The following is a 20389-nucleotide window of genomic DNA, read 5'->3' as shown; positions in this document are numbered from 1 at the left end:
TGGTCGATACTCCCAGTCAGTGACGTCAGGCAGGCTCTCTTGTGGATGAGTCCGCGCGGAGGAGCATCCATTCTGTCTCCCATAAGCGATCAGAGGAGACTGAAGAAGAGGAGATGCAAGCGAGTGAGAGTTTGGAGCAACTTTGATGAAGACAGGAGCACGGAGCGCTGTGGTACGAACCGTAGATCAACTGGCAGCGAGCGGCGGACACAATCACCCGACCTCCGTTACCTGGATCTTAAAAGAGAGGAGAACAAATCAGTTTGACTCTTGCAAAGGAGCCAGGGAATTTCGTTAATACGGTAAGATGAATGCTCCATCATATACGTGTGTGTGTGTGTGTGTGTGTGTGTGTGTGTGTGTGTGTGTGTGTGCGAGGCGTACTGTTCATGTGTGCGTGTGTCAGGGGCATCCTCTGTGGTGCCGCAACCTGCAATTGTATTATAAAAGAGGGACCTCCGCACCAGGAGGTGGGATAGACCTCCTCACTCTGAGACGTGGCAGGGGGGAGGATGAAAGACTCCCAGTGCCTCCAGCCGCCCTGAATCTTAAAATAGCATTCGTGCATTACAGTTGAGATGAGGTATTTCCTTTGAATTGGGCGTGCAGTACATGTCGACATGTACGGTCTAAAGAACAAACAGATAACATACCGGAGCGCGCAGCATCGTCACAGGCGAATTCCTGAAATAACACAACTGTAGCCAAAATTTACATCGTAGGGTTTCTTACTCAAGACACCGCGTGTGCGGTCTGTCCGAGGTTGACACGGCGTGCTGTCCCTGCAGCTCAACATCATGTTTGGACATTAACAAGAGGGAAACCTCAGACTGGACAGATTTAAGCAGCCACGCTACAAATGGTGCGAAAGATGTTTGGATGCTCCTGAAACGTGTGCAGGATAAAGCCAAAGAGGAGGACAGCGAAAGCCAATGAAAGCAAGGATTTAGAGTGACGTGTTATAGAGCTATATTAAATGTAGTTCAATCAATGGTAGCCTAATCATACATTCGTGTTTTGGTAAGTCAGTCCATCATGTTGCATGAAGGCTACATAATGACTGACTAGGATTTGCGTGACTTCCCGCAAGACTACAGATGCTGACGTCACAGGCATTCCAGGAGCCTGCAAGATTATTACATAATTGTTTTATATAGCCCATAGATTTTGTTCACATTTCTTAAATTGCAACTATTGCACTGTGAGGGCTTGTGTTTTTTTTAAAGATAATCTCAGGGCAAGAAGGGTTTAACAAATTAATTATTCTGCAAATACAAATCCATCCTAATACTAACATACACTGAATACATTTATTGTTGAATATTATTGATTAATATTTTCCTGATAAAAACAATATAGGACAAATTATAGGACAAAATACATTTATTGTTGAATATTATTGATTAATATTTTTCTAATAAAAACAATATAGGACAAATTAACATACAAACCATAGGAGGAAGTGAGTGCAAGACTGTAACAGCTCTCTTCCCCCACATCCGGCCTCCAGCAGCTCCACAAAGCTGAAACCACAGCTGGTCAATCAAAGACTGTTCAATGGACAGGTGGAGATGCTAATGACCCATTAGAGCTAATGTTTCTTTTTTCTCTCTCTTAGGTTGTGTTTGTGTGACTGCTGATTGGCCATGATCCTGAACGCTTCTGACCTGGGCTGGGACGAGTCCTCAGGTGCAGACCCCTTCTTCACTTTGGACCAACTGGATAGCTCACCTCCATATGAAGTCCCGCCCCTCACAGTGTGGGGCGTGGCCCTGTGTGTTTCAGGAACTCTCATTGCCACTGAAAATGCAATAGTTGTCACCACCATATTGGCCACACCATCCCTTCGTGCCCCTGTTTTCCTGCTGCTGGCGAGCCTCGGACTGGCCGATCTCCTGGCAGGTGTCGCTTTGGTCCTGCACTTCCTCTTCCTGTTCTGCATGGAGCCCAGTGATTGGTCAGAGTTGCTGACCTCCGGACTGCTGGTGACATCACTGACTGCCTCACTCTGTAGCCTGATGGGTGTAGCTTTGGACCGATACCTGTCTTTAAGCCACGCCCTCACCTATGGTTCAAGCCAATCACGTCGCAGAGCAGCCGTCCTCCTGCTGCTGGTCTGGTTGGGTGCATGCATCATCGGGGCGGGACCTGCAATGGGATGGCACTGTCTCGGGGAGCCAAACTCCTGTTCTGTAGCACGACCTCTGACCCGGACATACCTCTCGCTGCTGTGTGGTGGCTTCCTGGTGGTTGTCATGGTAACCCTGCAATTGTATGCTGGGATCTGCCGTGTGGCAAGGCGGCATGCCCATGCCATCGCTACCCAGAGGCACTTTCTCCCTGCCAACCAATCATATGCAAGCAAACACAGCAGTGGGAGGGGCTTCTCTCGGTTGATCCTGGTGCTCAGTGTGTTTGTGGGCTGCTGGATGCCTTTCTCCCTGTGGGGGCTGCTGGGAGACGCTTCCAGCCCTCCTCTGTACACCTATGCCACCTTGGTGCCAGCGGCGGGCAGCTCGCTGCTGAACCCGATTCTCTACAGTCTAAGAAACAAAGACATTCGGAAGGTGCTGCTCCAGGCCTGCTGCCCACACAGATACACACAAAACACACACATACACTACCCCGTCGATGTGTAGACTGCCAAACTTCACCGGACTCAAGCCACCACACAAACTATGCCAGACATATCACTGTTTATGGGCCAAGATACACACATAGCTGCACTGACTGTCATCCAAATCCAGAACATCAAGTCTCTCACACACACACTCCCACACATGCAAGCAGCACTTCTCCGATAGATGAAGTCCTTCTGCGAATCAGAATGTACTGAACTGTCCTGGCAGACAGCCATCTTTGGACTAAAGACTTCACATCTTGTACTGTACGTACTTTGTGCCTCATCCTCAAAAAAATAGTAGATCCACTGGATCTGCAAACTGACACAATCACAGGGATGCTCTGTGTATCCCTACTCATAAAAGGTGGATTTAATGACCATTGGCACTTTAAGACGAGAGGAAGGGATGGGTTGTAAATGCAAACCTATCACAGTGTAACTACATGTGTGATCCAAAGCCCAATTTAATTTACTTGAATGTCCAACACAATGTTCTAGATCTTTGAGATTCTATTTTGCACATGCTGTTAAAGGCACTTTGAAAGGTATTGACTATATGTTCGTGTTGCACAGCCTTTTTGAAATGAATGTTTTATACTGATGAATAATAAATATGCTTTTTTTTTTCTACTGGGTGATGTCAGCACTCTTCTCTTCACTGCTGCGGAGGCTTTTAGTGCGTTTGTCTCTCTCAATCTCTCACTCTTTAACTACATTAGGAACAGACTGCTGCTCTCTATTCCAGTATCCTAAATTATTTGGTGGCTAAAGAAATCATCAGTTTTATTACCATCACTCTGCACACACTGCATCCTTTTAAAACCTGCAAAGCAGCCTTGGTTTGAGGACATAGTGATTATGCAAGAGGTTTTTCTCTCCTCCTACTCATTTTTGGAACTTTTATCCAGTCAATTCATTTTCACACTCCCTACAGTCAGCACCGGGCACTGTGAAGAAGACTGCAGCACTGACACAAAGAGGATGAGTCACGGATAAAGCATGAGGAGTCTTATGCCAAGGCTTAACATTCTTGGGAACTTGTTATTCAACACATCACATCATACACACTATTCACTCTCACTGAAAACACAACTGCAACAAACACTGTAATTCATTCTATCTTTATTGAAATAACTAGAATCATTTGGAAAATTAAGGCAGAAGAAGCAGAACTTTGGCTAAGCATGCTGTGTGATTGTGCTTTAACACAAAATAAAAGGCACTTGAAAAATATGTAAAACATCAGTTAGTTTTACGTTTGACTCATCAATGGCAGCTGTTAAGATTTTTGGAAGACGCTGATCTGTGACCAGTGTGGATAACCAAAATAAACCTGCACTGACACTGAAATGCAGTATAAAAAAGGCACCTATCAGGCAGCAGGATAAGGCAAAAGGTTTCTTGATTGTGATTAAAGCATCACAGCCGAGTTCATCCCCAGAAAAAAGAAAGAAAACTGCAGGAGGAAAAAGGTGGCAGAGCCGAAACCCAGAACAAAATGAATCATGATAATCGTGTTAAACGGCTGCATACGCTCACTATGGTGATCTCATACTTCCCCTTACACACTGAATAATCCATTCACAAATTTGTTCATAAACTATAACCATGTCTTGTCCACAGGTCAATTGTTCCCATGACAACCACAAAAGTGAGGAAAGGAAAAGTGATAAAAACTGTGCTTCAAAGGGAAACAGAGGGATCGTGTTAATAGTCTTAGATAATGATTCAATATGTTTTATAAACTTTACATCTCTATCATATAATCTATGAATGAGTAAGAATGTTTTGACATCAACAACTTTAGTCTTTCCACTAAGTACATACAAATACTGTGTATGGAAGAGATTGCGTGCTTGTGTGCGTGTACTGTCTATTACCTTTCGCCATAATACATTAAAGCAGATAATATCATTCAGCCGGCAGCGAAGGGCGCCTGATTCTAACAGACGCAAAGATTAAGACAGAGGTGATTACGCACGGACTCAGCAGAGAGACGTGCGTCACACACACACACACACAACACTCTCACATCCATAACAACGCTGTGTCATCCAGTGAAAGCAGTCACAGATGGGGACACAACCAGGCACTCACACTCTTACACATTGATTCCACGAGGCACGGCTCTATCAAGTTGCGGCATGGTTTTGTTCCATCGTCTGCACGGCTTCATACCATCAACCAGAGTACAGAGCATTTTGCCTGCTCGCTTCTGTTGACTTGGTCAGATTTTGCTGATTTGGTAATTTTCTGCCTTTGTTTTTGTGCCTCTATCATGCGTAGTTATTGTCTGTTTTTAGGATGGGGACTCTGCACAGGGGATTTTATTTTGAAAAATGACCGGAAGCTCGATGGCGTTCCTGTGTCTGACTTCTAGCCCGGCTTGTTCTGCTCTCAGCATCTTGATGCAGCTTCTGTCAAAGATAGACTGGGTAAATATTTTAGGCGGAGCAGAGTGGAGAGCTGCTTCTGGGACACAAAATGCACTACAGCTTCTCTGTTGGAACCCCAAACACTGTCTAGAATGGCTGCGATCAGCTCCGGGGGCCACGGTGCAGCCTGGATCTGATGTAGACATGCCTGGTGGAATCAAGCTGTTACTCAATCTTTGGACTTTTGCACCTCTTATCTGAATAATTTTGGATAAACAAACATAAATTGGTTGAGGAATGTGATTCATAATAGGCCACTTGTGTGTACCATATACACACACACTTAAAATATAACACACAGAACATGGACCCCTGCATCACTGGTACTTAAGAATGTAACCTGAATGGAAATACACTGATGTTTTCAGCTGAGTAAAGATACAGAGGTGGTAGTGAAGGTGAAAAGGGATGGCGATCAATCAGACCACTCGTCATCATCAAACTCTGAAGAGTCATCCTCGCTATCGCTGCACTCTACAGCGATACGACGGGACAGGATGGCGGCCACATCATTGCCAAAGTGATCCCTCTTCTCCTGCTCGCGCTGTGCTTCCACCTTACGCAGGTTGAATCCTAAAAGGGAGTTCATGAGGACAGCTACAGTGAGTGTGTGCGTCCCTGAAAATGCTTTGCACAAGCACCGCTCTGTCATTTTAGTCATAGACACACTGTGATATATCAATATATGAGGTGTTTTAAGCAATGCAGTCTGTTCATTTAGACGTCTTCTAATCATTGTTGCTGAGCTACATTTTGTGGAAATCGGGAAGCTATCAGAAGGGTGATTCAAATACTCAAACTGCAAGTACCTCAGAAATGAACTTAAGTGTATTTCATTCACTAGCCAATCAGCAGTGAGGGCTGTAAATTTTATATTGATCCGTTTCCTGTTACCTTGTCTGATGGCCTGCAGCAGGTCGCTGCGAGCGTCACTAGCAGGCTCTGGCTGAGGTTTGGGAGCAGAGCTGGGTGCCCCACCACCACCACCAGAGGGAGGAGGGGGAGCAGGGTTGTCAAAGGATGAAGGAGGTGGACCAGGGGGAGGTGGGGGAGGAGGAGGAGGAGGTGGACCACCACTTGCAGGCACAGGTGGTGGAGGAGGAGGAGAAACAGCAGACATAGTGGGTGGAGGAGGGGGAGCAGGTGGGGAGGGATAGGCAGAGGGAGTGGAGGAGAGCGGAGGGGGAGAGGGTGGGGTATCGAAGCCAGGTGGAGGTGGGGGAACCCCAAAGCCAGAGGGTGGAGGAGGGGGAGGAGGTGCAGGGGGAGGGGCGAGGTTGGGGCGAGAGTTGGGCGGAGGAGAGGCCATGGGGGGAGCAGGAGGTGGATGGTTTGGACTCAGCACGCTGACACGCTTCTGGGCCGGTGCTCCGTACTGTCCATCGTTATACCTGTGTGTGACAGAGTGGAAGTCAGAGATGAAGAGAAGATAAATAACAAAATCAATCCTTCATTTGCCTCCAAAAACCTTCCATTTCTTTGCAGCAGCAAACTCAGCAGCTCATAGTCATTAGAGGCTGAAAGTGAACATCAGGTTTATCATCTATTCTGGTCCTGCTCAACCCTGTAATCTGGAGAGGCTGCGTTTAGGATTGCAGTGCAGCTGTGCAGTACATGTGTAGTCGTACATTCAGCACATGATGGCAGGGGCAGCAGTGCGTTGGCAGTGCGTGTGCTTATATGTAAGACGCTACTTACGCCATGTCTGGAGGTGGAGGAGGCAGGAAGTCATCGGAGCAAGGCTGAGGGAGAGGGGAACCAGGGTCATAAGCGTAGGAGCCGGTACTTTGCTCGAGGCCTTCAGAATTGAAGCCATCTCCAGATCCAATACTGCCATTCAGACCTTCAGAAGAATTCCTTCAAACAAATTAAAAACATCTGCATCAGCACAAAATGCAGCATTTCATCTCTATTCTCTAAAACCCAGACATGCAAGTGACAAACAGCAAAGAGCATTTACAGATCTAAATGGCAGCTGTGAGTCATGTACTGTAAATTAGGAGAAATGACCCTGAAAAGATTTAAGAGGAAGTATCACAAATGCATTTAAAGCAACAGACGCAAATAGTGACATCGACACAGGCGGTGACTGGTTCACACAGTTATTAAAAGAACACTGAGTGCAGTCACTGACACAGCAGTAAGAGACTGTCCTTCACTTTAACAGCTTGACAGAGAAACTGAATGTTTCTTTCCTTATCTGTCCTGGCTCTTGCTTGAGTTACAAACAAGCCGGCAAATAAAATGTTAAATCACTTTTTAAAAAGATTGAGCTTCGCAGCTAATAGAGCTGCTGGAATGGGTCAGCTCATCAAAACATGGCTTCTTACTTCCTACTTTACTTGCTTTTTATTGTATTGTTTTTTAACTATCTAATCGAATATCCTCAGAGTCAGTTTAATGCATCAAAGATTTTTAGATACAACTCTTTTTATGTGTATAAGCACATTTTATATGCTTACTCTGGTCATTAAACATCATATGTAAAAATATAAAAACAACCCTAAGGCTTGGTGTGACTCAGTTGTTTACCATAATTTTACAATGACCGCCGGTGCTACACCCAACCCCCTGAGCACATTTCAGACAGGACATACCACCCATATCACTGTTACAGATTAGTTGATAAGATGGGGGAGACTTTACTGCATGAGTGCCAATTCCACACTATTACTGTTAACTAGAGAAAGAAATAATGAATTCGTCAACTCATTCAGCCTCCTGGGCCTGTGGATGACCACAACTCTGCACCAGCGCACACTCCATCAACCCACGGATACTTTCATCACACTTCACTCAATCTCTCAACTTACATCAAATCATTCTTTGGCACCACGAACTCCTCCCCCATCTTACGGCGTTCCCACTCCTCCTTCCTGGTCTTGATCTTTCTAGGATTGAGCGTCCGTTGGTTCAGATGGTCTTTCTTCTCCTTCTGCTCCGACAGGAAGGAGAGAAAAGGAGTCACGGAGAGTTGGGGAAATGCTTTCACTTGATGCCGCCGATATTGTGCACTTGTTTCAACTCAGTGACTGTCATGTCGTTCGTTCAGTGTGTATGAGCATGTTCACGCGTCTCACTCTGTGCTTGCGCTTCTCCTTCATGATGTCCTTGGTGTCCTGCAGCATCTTCTCCTTCCACAGGTCAAAGAAGTAGGAGGGATCAGTGTAAAACTTGAGAGCCTCCCTGCCATCATCCCTGTAGACAACCATTCAAAAACATTAGAATTACACTTCGGTATCGGTTAGACTCTTTGATTCAGTTCATCTGTCTCTCAGCAGGATTATGGAAATGCTCCAGGACCGATTGTCATGAAACTTGGTGTAAGGGTGCAGCATGGGCCAAGAAAGACCAATTACACTTTAGTGTGGATCTGAATCACAGGACGGATACACAAATTCTTTTTCACTGCCATTAATAGTGCATTTGGCCCTGGAAGAATAAATGCCATGCACTGTAAAATCCAGTAGATGGTACTGAAGTTCAACTGTAACAAAACATATATTCAATTATGGAAATACAATGACTTTATATCACAATCCACATTTAGTGGTACCAGTAATCCTCTGGGGCAGCCTACATATGTAGCTGCTCAAACCTTATACAGAAAGAAATCGTCATGAAGCGTTCGAGGACGGTGGTTTGGTGTCATGGGAGAACTGTAACCGTAGCATTGACACCATTATGACAACAATCCAAATGCGAGTTGTCTGTCATAATCTCCCCAAGAGATATGCAGGAAAAATGTAAAACTTTGCGCTTGATGAGAGCGAGCAATAATACTGACTGTGAACTTTGTGCTTGTCGACTTCAATCACACATCATTCAGATCTACTCTCACCTATTACAGCAAATGCTAAGAAACAAAACAGAAGAGTGTCCAATGCGGGTTATGGTGACAAAGGTCTGCGCTCTCAGAGTGCCCTTCCAGTGTTATGTTGTGTTGAAGTAAGTAGCAATAAGTGTCTGCTGACAGATCTTTATCTGCCTTATGTGTCAACATAATAATAAACCATAAAACTTCCTTTTTTTTAGAAACAGGCTATTTTCTTTCCCCGCATTCTCACTAGTATGCCAAAACTGTGCAAATGTACCAAATTTGTAAAGATGTGTTATCCACTTGATCCACTTAATAGCAATTTCACATTCAAACCAGTCCAGAGCAACTCTTTATAATAAAATTGTACAAGCTTATTCTCTCACTCTGCTTACAATCGCTGCCACTGTGTTCTGGTTTCTGATTAATCATACTTTCGGTGACACGTCATGCCTCGTTCAATATTAATATTCAAGATCTCACTGACATGTGTCAGCTGGGGTGTGACGCATATGGCTGTTCTCAGCAGAGCAATTTACATTGAATATAAATGATCCAATTTGTTTTGCCATTAAGTGGGTCTGAATTTAATATGGTCTGTCATTAGGTTTGCTTTTTAGAGTACTGCATCAGCATGATAACTCTTCTGAGCAACAGAATAAACATTCCAGCGAATTTTACATTTTTGTGTTATTTAACACCATAAAAATTGAATTTCAAAGTTTTTTCAGCATTTGCTGGGGACTGAACCTCATTAAGACAAACACAGTCATTATTTGAGACCCACTCCTTGATGAGGTTTGAAATAATATGCATCAGAGAGGTGGGTTTAAACAATGTATAGTCATGATGGCAAAAACATACCATGCATGTGTGGTTTTCCATGTGTGCCCATATGCATGCGCGTGTTCTCTTATTATTCCTTGCATGTTATAATCTAGTGAACGATTATGAGCCATGGACAAGCCCTACCTGTACTGGCTGAGCTGGTTGAGTGGCGGGGGCGGACTACAGGTCACGTAGGTCTCCTGTACGGGCACAGGCAGAGACGGCCTGGTGAACAGCTGCTGGTCCTGGGTCAGACTGCTACGGAAGGCCTTACGGGTAGTGATGGCCTGCAGAGAGACTAAGAGAGAAACAGACAGACGAGACGGAGTGAGTTATTAAATATTTATCGTGCTCAAGGGGAGGAGGTGGTTTTATTGGGAAGGTAATTTCAATTTTCAATGTTAACTGGAGCCAGCGTAAAAGTGGTTAAAAAAAAAAAATTGTAAATTTGATGTTATATTTCACCATATTCAAGCTAATAAACTACTTACATAAGTAGTAATAGTAACAGTAACATCGGAGTGCTCACCCTCCTCTTCTTTAGGGTCCAGCTGGGTGACTTTAACCTGCAGACGATCCACTCTTTCTCCCAGAGTATTGACTCTGATTGCAAATGCTCCAGCCTGGACAAAAAGCTCCCCAAACACATCCTCCGCATATTTACCTATACATACACACACACACACACACACACACACACACACAAACAAGTTTGTGATTTAATAACAACAATACTAAAAATAAACCTTATTTGTAAGAGTTTTACGACAAAGAAATCACATGCACCAAATGCTTCACAGAATGCTTATAAAGATAGAAAACTGTCACTAATGTAAAATAAGGTGGAGAATAAAGTCTGCTTGATAATAATATTAAAAAACATTTAAAATAATAACAAATATGAACTGAAAACAGCACACAACACAACTACATTAAAACATAACACTGCATGAACATGTGCAAACCCACGTCATACATTCGCCACATGTAATTGACCATTCACACTGTATTTTAATGACAGACATAACGACACTCAACCACACACAGCAAACACTCACTGAGGCTGCCGAGCTGGCGGATGATGTTGGCCAGGCTGATATTCGTGACACATTCCAGCTCACTGCGGATGTTGGACGGGATGGTTTGACGACACAAGTGCCGTGGCTCTATGTTCCTCGTAACCAGAGGCATGGTGGAGTGTTGTGGGTCGGGCGGCCCAACCCTGAAGGGGAAAGAGGAGGTGGATCATTTGAGCCAAATACATTGTGTTAGCATGTATCACATACAGCTGTGATACTAATAAACTGAGAGTACAATTAGTCCAGTGCCATATTGGTCAACAACCATTTTGGTAATGGACTGATCATTTTAGGCAATTTGTCTGACAAGAAAAGCCAGACAATGACATGCCCCAGCTTCTTAAATGTAAGGAACTGCTGCTTCTTCTATTTTAAATCACTGTAAAATGAGTCTCTTTGGATATTGTTTGTTTGGACAAATCAAGAAATTTAAATCACTTGGAGTTCTGGGAAATTATGGTGGACATTTCTTTACTGCTTTGTGACTTTTGTAGTTACTTCCATCCCTAAATAAGTCACATGCTGATGTGACACCCAGACACTGTGTATAAATAAAACTGGGACAGAGCTAAAGCAGAAGCAAAACTAAAGCTTTGCTCCACTCAGCAAACCTCCAGCATCCACCCGGTTGATGTGAAACCAGTAAATTCAACATAGTACGAGAGTAAAATAAAGATTTCTGCACCATTATGCTTACTGTAGTGTTAGTATTTTGACAGCAAAGCAGTAGCTCCATGGTGCCATATGGAATGTGTTCAGAAAACGACAACTCCCATGAGGCTCAGAGGTTTGCAGTGACTGCAGACTCTCTCTGCTACCAACACGGTGCAGGCAAGCAGAATTTAGCTGGCTGTAAATACACCCTGCAGTGCTTCCTATTCCCCTGCTCGGTTGCCTAATTACAAGTTTTTCATGTTAAGGTTGGGGCTTCAGAGAATGGTGAGGTCATGACACAGCTGTTTTCAAGTGTCCGCTCTTTTCCTCGGGTTGGCAGACACATTCGCCATGAGTATTTTCAGTCGGAGGTTACTGTAAGTCTGTCAGGTTTATCAGTTTCCTCACAGAAGGCGAACTTGTTAAAGTTGTGTCCCGCTGAAAATGGGGCCCCGCAAAGTGTCAAATTCACAAACTGGAAGTATGAATGTTTTACTAATTGGTTTAGCGTACCGCACAGACTTTTTCACGGAGATATAACAACAAGAGAACAAATCTTTCGGAAACGTTAGACTTTAACGCCCACAACGTTAGCTAAAATGTAACTTCGGTTCTCGGCCTTGTCAGAGCAGGAAGTAACTTGTAGGCGCAGCTTATCTCGAAGGAACAACCAAACAAACGCACGTTTACATCCTTCACGCTGTGAAAACAATACCCATTTAAACATACTTTACTTACCGTCAAGATCTGCAACTGCAGAGTCTCTCTATACAGTCCGGTTGTTGTCCTGTCTCAAGATTTCCACAAGAGATGTTGAGCGGTACAGTGTACGGATGAGCTACACAGATCACGGAAGTCCCGGGATTGTGAACTTATGATTGGTCGAGCGTGCGAGCTCCTCGGAGCTGTTTGGCTACTGTGCCTGTCGGCTGTTCTTGCTGAGAGCAGGATGTGGAAATTTCAACGTAAAGAGCGCAACTCCACCCTGACTAGTGGCAAACATCTGTCCGCAATTTGCGTAACAGAGGGTGGAGGCAGAAGCACATTCCAACGTGCGCTCCAGCGAGTTGGAACGCGTCCGAGGAATGACTGGCATTGGTCTTTATGAATAAGAACTCACTGTGGAGAAAAGCACTTACGAGGATGTATAACTGTCCTGCGAGCCTCGCCGGGTGAGTATTAAGTGCATCCTTAACCCCAGCACAGTCTGCGCAAACTGGAAGTACATAGGGTTTATGGAAGGCAAGCGTTCTCCAGTAAAGGTTAAATCATTTATTCAAGTATAGGAACATGCGGTAAATGGTAGTAGTGACACGGCCTGTTTGACTTTTACAATAACATTGCAATTATAGCCTGACGTGTGGTACAGTGCCTACATATTAGATTTATTTGTGATGGAATTAAGAGTTAGTAATAGTAATAACCACTATTCCGTGCAAGTATGTTGAAAAGAAAACGTAAACACTGCAAGTGAGTTACTACACTTAAAATTTATTGTAAATATAGACATACATACACTTAGGGTAATCTTAGGAATCACAATTATATTCATATGCTTGCATCTGATATACAGCCCACTTTAGTCTCCTTTGGGACAGAATAAACTTCCACATGAAGTCATGAGTTGTAAGTGTATACTTCCACATACACTGTGGAAGGTTTACATGTGTATTGGTGCAAGACATATCTAAAACTAAAAACAGACATTAATCTAACACCCTACTTGAATTATTTGCATATTAAGAGAAAATGTCCAACATTGTTTCAGCCAGATACCACAAATGTCACTATAATGTGGCCTATTTCTGTTATAACCAAAAACTGGGGAGCATGTCCTTCTTATGGAATTACAACTAGTCACTACCAGAGGATTCTCCAAGGACAGACAAAGTAGCAGTCAAGGATTTCTGGCTTTATTTGGTATTTTACTGTTGTGATAATGCACCTTTATAACATGGTTTCATTGCTTTATTCTTTGTTCTACAGTACACAGTTTAGTGCAAAAATGCATAAGCATAATGGACAGATTTCTCTGTATTGCACAGTAGGTACTACTAGTCTCAGTATAAGCTTCTCTTCAGTGTAAAGGGTTATTGCACATAAAAGCATTTCAGGCCTACAGAGATAAAAAATAAAATAAAATTAAATTAAAAAAAAAAATTACAATAAATAATCTGCTGAATCTCTACAATCTCTTGAATCTACATTCAAGTTCCAGATGGATCAAATTAATGATTAAGGACAGGGATCATACTGTATGATATAATGCTATGATGTAGTGCTGATAAAATTACAGGTCTGTTTGGTAATTAGGACACCACCCAGCAGTGGCAACAATTTAGATTTACAGTATCTGCTGTTTTTTATGTTGCAAATGAGACTAAATGAAATTTGTAAGTCTAATTACTACATTACTGCGCTGTTGCCCAGTTAAATCAGCAAGCCCTCCTCCTGCTCCATATTGATCAAATTAGTCAGTATCATGTGCAGACACAGCAGTATCTCCCTCTGAGGGTGGACTGATAAAAAGGCAGATCCTTACATCTCCACTAGAGGGAGATGTCTTGTTAAGAACAGCGCTTGCCTGAAATGATCGGGAAAAAAAAGTTCCTTGAAAGAAAAGTATAACTCCACCAACTTTTTTAAGGTTGACTTTCTCCTTCTTGTTGGAGGCCATCCACAATATCTGGTCATGTGTGTACACCTGTGTCCCTTCATATGTGTTTGTGTCAGTGTCTCGTGTTGACCCAGCTGAGTGTGTAGGAGCTGTGAGCATTAGATAATGTCTGTTTTAGGACACTGTGACCCTCTCCTGCAGAGCTGTGGACCAGCTTGAGTCCATAAATTTGGAGCCCCTGTAGGACACTGAACCAATAGCGGAGCACTTCTTCATTGGTTCCGCCCACCTCAAACCCTGCCCATTGCAGGTGCACTGTGGCAACCAGATGATGGACACTCTGCAGACTTCCCAGCTCAATCCAGTTCTGGAAAACTCGCCATTCAGCACTGAGCAGATCAGCATACAGGAAGTGGACCTAAAGTAATTTGAGAATACGGAGAAGAGAATAGACATTCAACATTGTTCAATGTATTCACAGTACAAATAAAAGGCATAATGTGTTCTACAAATTATTTTTCAAATAAACGAGTGGCTACTTTGGAAAGAAACACAAGCAAACATCAAACCAAATCCAAGCAGAAGAAAAGACTTTTCTCGGGAAGTGGCTCCAAGATCTGCTATGGCTTGAAGCTAACAATGAGAGTACCAAAATGTGGTGCAAGATATGTCGCTTGCACCCACATCTAGTACACAAAACAGGTGCACTTTATACAGACTCAGAGAATTTCAATTATCATTTATTTGAAAAACACGAAAAGAGAACACAGCACACAAACGTGGCACAAACTATTGCCAACAAGTCAAGTCCCTAGTCAAGCTGAAAAGTCCAGTCACCCACTTGCTAAATGACAAAGCAAGCTGAATGAACAACAACAGCAAGTGCTGTGTCATGTTTTTGCTCATAGCATTTCATAAGGCCAAACATGCATGTCCAGTGTCTTCCTATGCTGAGGATTTTTCTTTATTCAGTGAATGTGAGATGAGATGCATATCATTCATGTGGAGGAGAATGACCACAGAGACATCTGATCCAAAGCCAGCTGTTAAGCTGGAGATAACTAATTGGAGGCTCAACCAGGGACTGGGAGGTATATCTTCATCACCTGCTATGCGGGAAGCCGAAACGGAAGACAGTGAGGGAGACACAGAGGAGGACAGTGAGGAAGCCTGTGCTTATTAAGACCACGCTATATATTTCCATCAAACACCATCACCTGGTGCTCACCTGAGTACCAGCACCCCTGCTTATAATGTCAACCAACACATACTCAAACTGTAGGTATGTAGCTCCCTCTTGTGGCCACGGGATGTAACTGGGCCAGTGTATGATTCTCTCACTTAAATTGTTGCCATGGCAGCCAGGGATGGCGCAGAGCCCTGTTGCTATGGGAACGTACAAGTAAGAGAGCTTTCTGGGTATGTTGGGTCGAAAAGACTCTAAGGTATGTTTGTTTGGCACTGTTTCTCCAAATGTCTGAGTGTGTGTGTGTGTGTGTGTGTGTGTGTGTGTGTGTGTGTGTGTGTGTGTGTGTGTGTGTGTGTGTGTGTGTGTTTGGCTGTATGTGTGTGTGTGTGTGTCTTACTGTGTGATGTCCCAGAGCTGCCATGATGTCTGCCAGTGTTTGAGAAACACTACCCAGGTTGCCTCTAGTCTTGTGCTTGCGCTTCCTTGGAGCTCGCCACTCCAGCCACATCTTGTGCTGACTGACCACGCCTCCATCACCATGGTTACTAGCCAAACTGTTGCCAAGGTGACCACCAGATGCATTGGAGTTGCTGGGATCAAAACTGTGGACTTCACATCCCAGTAGTGACACAGTCTTTAGAAACTCTGCATCTCCCCCGTTCATACTAGAGAGACAAAGACAAACACAAAAAGATAGACAGAGAGGCAGGGGAGCACAGAGGTGGTTCGAAGATTATTGCATGCATGATTAAATATGCATTGCATTGTTTATTCCAAGTCTGCCAGTGACATGAATGCACAAGCATCACAGCACATGCACAGACACATGCACATAGTATACAGACATATGGGCACACCTAAAGGAGTATGCAACACACGGTCTATCTGCAGCAGGAAGGAGCCAGTCCTCAGCACACAGCAGCCAGTGGGGTGAATCTGCAGGGGGGTGTGATGCCTGAGCCTGGCCTGGAGACAAAACCCTGGAGCAGTTTAGCTGGGTACGGACAGGAGAGGAGAGATCATATGAGATGGGTTGGGCGGAGGCCTGATAAAAGTCTCACACAGAATTAGCATATAACTGAGAGGAAGTTAAAGAAGTTGAAAGCTTGTCTTATGAAATGTGTGAGAACATTTCAGAGTGAGTGATGTTTCCAAGTACCATTAAGTAAAACAACTTATTTTCTAGGGACATTGGCTCTTGAATGTGAGTCTCAGGAGACGACTGGACCTATGTTACATATTTTGTTGAGTTGTGTGCTTACAATATCCCGTATTTTCCCAACAATGTTCAAATTTTATTGAAAGTAATGGTGTGCTTCATTTGGTCACCTCTTAATGGCGTCATATCCTCTTTCCTCCCTGTAGTCACTATAATTTCCACACCAGACGATACATCAGAGAATGAGGACGGACATTGGCAAACTAGCTAGATGGCTAGCTGCTCTACTGTATACAATTATTTGCTCACTAATGATGGAGCAGGATTATGCATTTTCATCAGTGGTTGTTTAACAATGAAAACAACTCCCACAATCCCACGCTACTTGACGCTGCTATCAAACTTCATCTTTTGTTATAGTTTTGATTCAGAGACACTTAGCGACAGAAACTTGAACTAACTTGAATAACTTTGAGAGTCATCCTAATTTGTGGCAGATATTGAATACTTCTACAACAAAAACAACACAGTATACTTATTCTTACGATAGAATTTTATCATTTTCCCTCCCAGTTCCCCAGCACACGGTGTTACATAAGTCTTAACTCTTGTATGGGAATTTCCAGTCTGGAACTGAAAGTCCTCACTAGCTCCAGATTTTGAAGAATTCTGCTGCCAGGATACTGACAGTACCTGACTGATCATATTACTGCTGAGTTAACCTCCCACACTGGAAGCCTGCAGTTGTAGAAGTGAAGCAGTTGAAAAAGTGAAGTTTTTATTGATTACTCTTCAGGCTTGGCAAAACCTCACTCCTGGCTACAGTATCTGTAGGCCCCTTGAGAGTAGCTCGAGACCTTCAGGGAGGGTCCAAAATATTAGACCAGTTGTTCCCGACATGATGGGACTGATCACAAAGGTGGAAAAGAAGAAGAGAAACACTATCGCTATCCATCCATCCATTTTCTATACCGCCTATCCCTTTTGGGGTTGTGGGGGGCTGAAGCCTATCCCAGCTGTCAACGGGCGAGAGGCAGGGTACACCCTGGGCCGGTCGCCAGTCGATCGCAGGGCAACACACAAGCATTCACACATAGGGGCAATTTTTTTTAGAGTCACCAATCAACCTAATGAGCATGTTTTTGGTCTGTGGGAGGAAGCCGGAGTACCCGGAGAGAACCCACGCATGCATGGGAAGAACATGCATGGATCGAACCGGCGACCTTCTTGGTGTGAGGCACGCGCACTACCTGCTGCACCACCGTGCCACCTTACACTTCTGCTATTCAAAATTATATTCATTCAATACTGTTTTTTCTGTTTTATTTTATTATTCAAATGAATGCATCTGAACAGGGACATTTTGGTTAAACTGCTCACAGCTCACTGTCACATACAACCTGTGATGAAGGGTCATAAACAGACATCACTTTTGTAAAGGGTCACAAGGCAAAATGATTAGGAACCTCTGCATTAGAATATGTAACTACATATGTAATATGGTGCAGAGTTTATAATTATTTATCCTGTCATTTCTCACTGCTTATCTGTATTATTGTTTTGCAGTCCTTAGTACAATGTAACAGTTTTACACAGTTAAAATGTGCCATATACAGTAAATACAAATTAGAAGGGTCCACATTATTTTAGGTCATGGTTATGACATTAGGGGATTCGGACATGTCACACATCAATTCACTTTTCACATCTTTTCAGGTATTTGAATGACAACTCTTTGGACTACTGCAGGTGATTTTCAGTGTAGCCTACCTGTACCCTGGTGATATACGTGATGATCCGATTGAGTTCTGCTGTGAAGGACGGCTTGTCTGACGCCCATGGCTGCACCTCCAGTGTTCTGGGACCCATCTGAGAACATGCACACATACTGTGCACATCAATATATTGACAGCGGAGTGCAAGGAATACCAAAACATTAATGCTGATTTGCGAGGGGTCTGAATAATGCATAGGAATGACAGTAATGTGTGGGAGTGTGCACCCCCTGCCCCAGGTATGAGTGATGAGGAGGCAGGTCACGGGCTCTGACCTCAGTCCTGATTTGCCTGAGGCACTGTAACATACAAACATACACACTCATGCAGAGCCCCCACCCAACCCAGACTGAACCCTGTGGTCACCATGGCAACCTCACGGCGGGGGGGGGGGGGGGGGGGTGTTGATGATTCACTAGAATGAGTCAGAGAAATTAGCCTTGGGCAGAAAAAGAGACAGTGAGAGAAAAGGAGAATGAAAGAGAGAGGGGGTGAGCAATGAGGAGAAGGAGGTTAAGGTAAAGAGGGGGCAGATGCACCCACACACAAACACAGGTGAAGGGTGAAGCTCTATGCGTCTGAAGGGCAAAGACAGAAAGAGAGAACAGCTGTCACCTCTCTGATCTGGGGTCAGCGCTGTGCTCACCCCCTGCCCTCACCTGTTCCATCATGTCTGTAATAATTCACAGAGCTGTGCACAAACTGACCCCGCATTATGAATAAACTAGATGAGGAAAGCACAACAGCAGAATACGATTAGAAACTGAACGTACAGTATACTGAATGAATTATAGCTTCATCTGTCTCCTACTTACACTAAGTTCAAATTCAGTACATTTTAAATTAGGTTTGATTGGCTTTAAGGAAAGCAATGGCATGAAATTAACTTGGGTATGTACGCAATTAAGTGATGTTTTGCACCTAAAAGTAAATAGATATTATAGGTGAAGATGAAAAAGTGTAATCCCCCCCTCAAAGGCTACAGCTGTTAACTAATTCAATAATTATCCGATCTTTAACAACAATGCAAACACTCAGAAACATTTCAATTAAACTTTGTCATGCTATTCCACTTACCTGGCGCGAGTGCATCTCGTTCTCATCCTCAAACGCTCGAGCCACCTCCCTCCTCCCCCCATCATCCACTTCAACCTCCTCCTCCTCTTCCTCTAAACCCGGTCCCCGGGACGGGAATCCCCGTTGGCGTGAGTTCTTCTCCGGTTCGATGCTAATAACGGAAAAAGCAACCCCGCCCTCCTGCTCCTCCACCCCCACCCTTGTGACTCGAGGTAACCATGGCCCGACGACAAGGAGCTGGAGCGCGAGGAGAAACGGTGGAATTAATAGGAGTAATACTCCCGAGCGGGCGGGGAGACCACCGCGGCCCCACCACCGCACACAGGTCCGCATACCTCCTCTGTGGCGGCACCGGGGAACATCTCCGGCGCTGTGCCCTGTGATTCAACTTTTTCTGGAGGGCAGCGAGGAAAGTCCCAGCTGAGAACACCCCTCCTCCTCCTCCTCCTCTTCCCTCCTCCTTCTTCCTCTTACCCCCAGGGAAAAGTTGTGATGACGAAGCGCATTCCTCGGTCAGTGGTGGCCTTATTGGCACAGTCACTGCTGTTTTATTTAGCCCAAAAGGAACTCATACAGCTCACAGTTAGCCTAAATATTTGTTAAAAAATTAACTGCCTTTAGTTGTTGTTGTTTATCGAGGAAACATGCCAAAAGAACCACGGTGTTAAGCAAAATGGTTAACTTGTATAAAATTACCAAACTAATGTAAAAATACAGCTAAGCTAACGATTAGTAGTTGATGCTAAAGGTAACTGATGGCTCGTTGTCCGCCATGCTACGTGAGAAAAATTGCTAAAGTTGTTGGTAAACGACACGAGCAGCTCTCACCAGTGAGAGCGGTGTCTACAGGATCACTAATATTTATCTTTAGCACAAATATTTGAATTAGTAATGTTATGCAGTGACCATTTTTAACCTGTACTGCTTATTGAAGCAGAAACTGAGCTCAGTAACTGTTTATGGCCAGTACTTTTACTCAAGTAGGCTACTCGAGATCAGCTAGCTACGTGAATGCTTACATTAAATGCTAGCTTTTATTCCACTACATATCAGAGGGGAATATGGTACTTTTTACTTCGCAACCGTTATTTGACAGCTACATGTTAATGGGTCGGATACCAAATAATGTAATATAC

The 20389-nt window shown here is 43.9% G+C and overlaps 3 protein-coding genes and 1 long non-coding RNA gene across 4 annotated transcripts; 1 reads left to right on the top strand and 3 right to left on the bottom strand.

Annotated features, from left to right (window-relative positions):
• Positions 1 to 18: 18 nt before the first annotated feature.
• gpr3 (G protein-coupled receptor 3) lies at positions 19 to 4079 on the top strand. Its single transcript, XM_070984415.1, has 2 exons — positions 19 to 302; positions 1619 to 4079. Exon 2 carries the CDS (start codon positions 1647 to 1649, stop codon positions 2637 to 2639), a length of 993 nt encoding a protein of 330 aa, XP_070840516.1. The 5' UTR covers positions 19 to 302; positions 1619 to 1646; the 3' UTR covers positions 2640 to 4079.
• On the bottom strand, positions 124 to 877 carry LOC139345654 (uncharacterized). The gene is made up of 3 exons (XR_011603219.1): positions 654 to 877; positions 431 to 547; positions 124 to 237 (listed from the first exon to the last, which is right to left on the bottom strand). It is a non-coding gene; the product is annotated as an uncharacterized lncRNA (long non-coding RNA).
• Positions 3730 to 12356, bottom strand: wasf2 (WASP family member 2). The gene is made up of 9 exons (XM_070984414.1): positions 12175 to 12356; positions 10762 to 10925; positions 10233 to 10367; positions 9848 to 10001; positions 8139 to 8256; positions 7872 to 7993; positions 6757 to 6915; positions 5953 to 6449; positions 3730 to 5631 (listed from the first exon to the last, which is right to left on the bottom strand). The coding sequence occupies exons 2-9, from the start codon at positions 10892 to 10894 to the stop codon at positions 5474 to 5476; spliced, it is 1476 nt and encodes a 491-aa protein (XP_070840515.1). The 5' UTR covers positions 10895 to 10925; positions 12175 to 12356; the 3' UTR covers positions 3730 to 5473.
• Positions 12357 to 12908: 552 nt separating this feature from the next.
• LOC139345408 (probable methyltransferase-like protein 24) lies at positions 12909 to 19697 on the bottom strand. Its single transcript, XM_070983959.1, has 5 exons — positions 19254 to 19697; positions 18172 to 18270; positions 16100 to 16236; positions 15640 to 15907; positions 12909 to 14471 (listed from the first exon to the last, which is right to left on the bottom strand). The coding sequence occupies exons 1-5, from the start codon at positions 19584 to 19586 to the stop codon at positions 14166 to 14168; spliced, it is 1143 nt and encodes a 380-aa protein (XP_070840060.1). The 5' UTR covers positions 19587 to 19697; the 3' UTR covers positions 12909 to 14165.
• Between the last annotated feature and the right edge of the window lie 692 nt (positions 19698 to 20389).

The sequence above is a fragment of the Chaetodon trifascialis genome, chromosome 17 (assembly GCF_039877785.1).
Source record: "Chaetodon trifascialis isolate fChaTrf1 chromosome 17, fChaTrf1.hap1, whole genome shotgun sequence".
NCBI classification, from domain to species: Eukaryota; Metazoa; Chordata; class Actinopteri; order Chaetodontiformes; family Chaetodontidae; genus Chaetodon; species Chaetodon trifascialis.
This window is presented reverse-complemented; position numbering and strand designations above follow the sequence as displayed.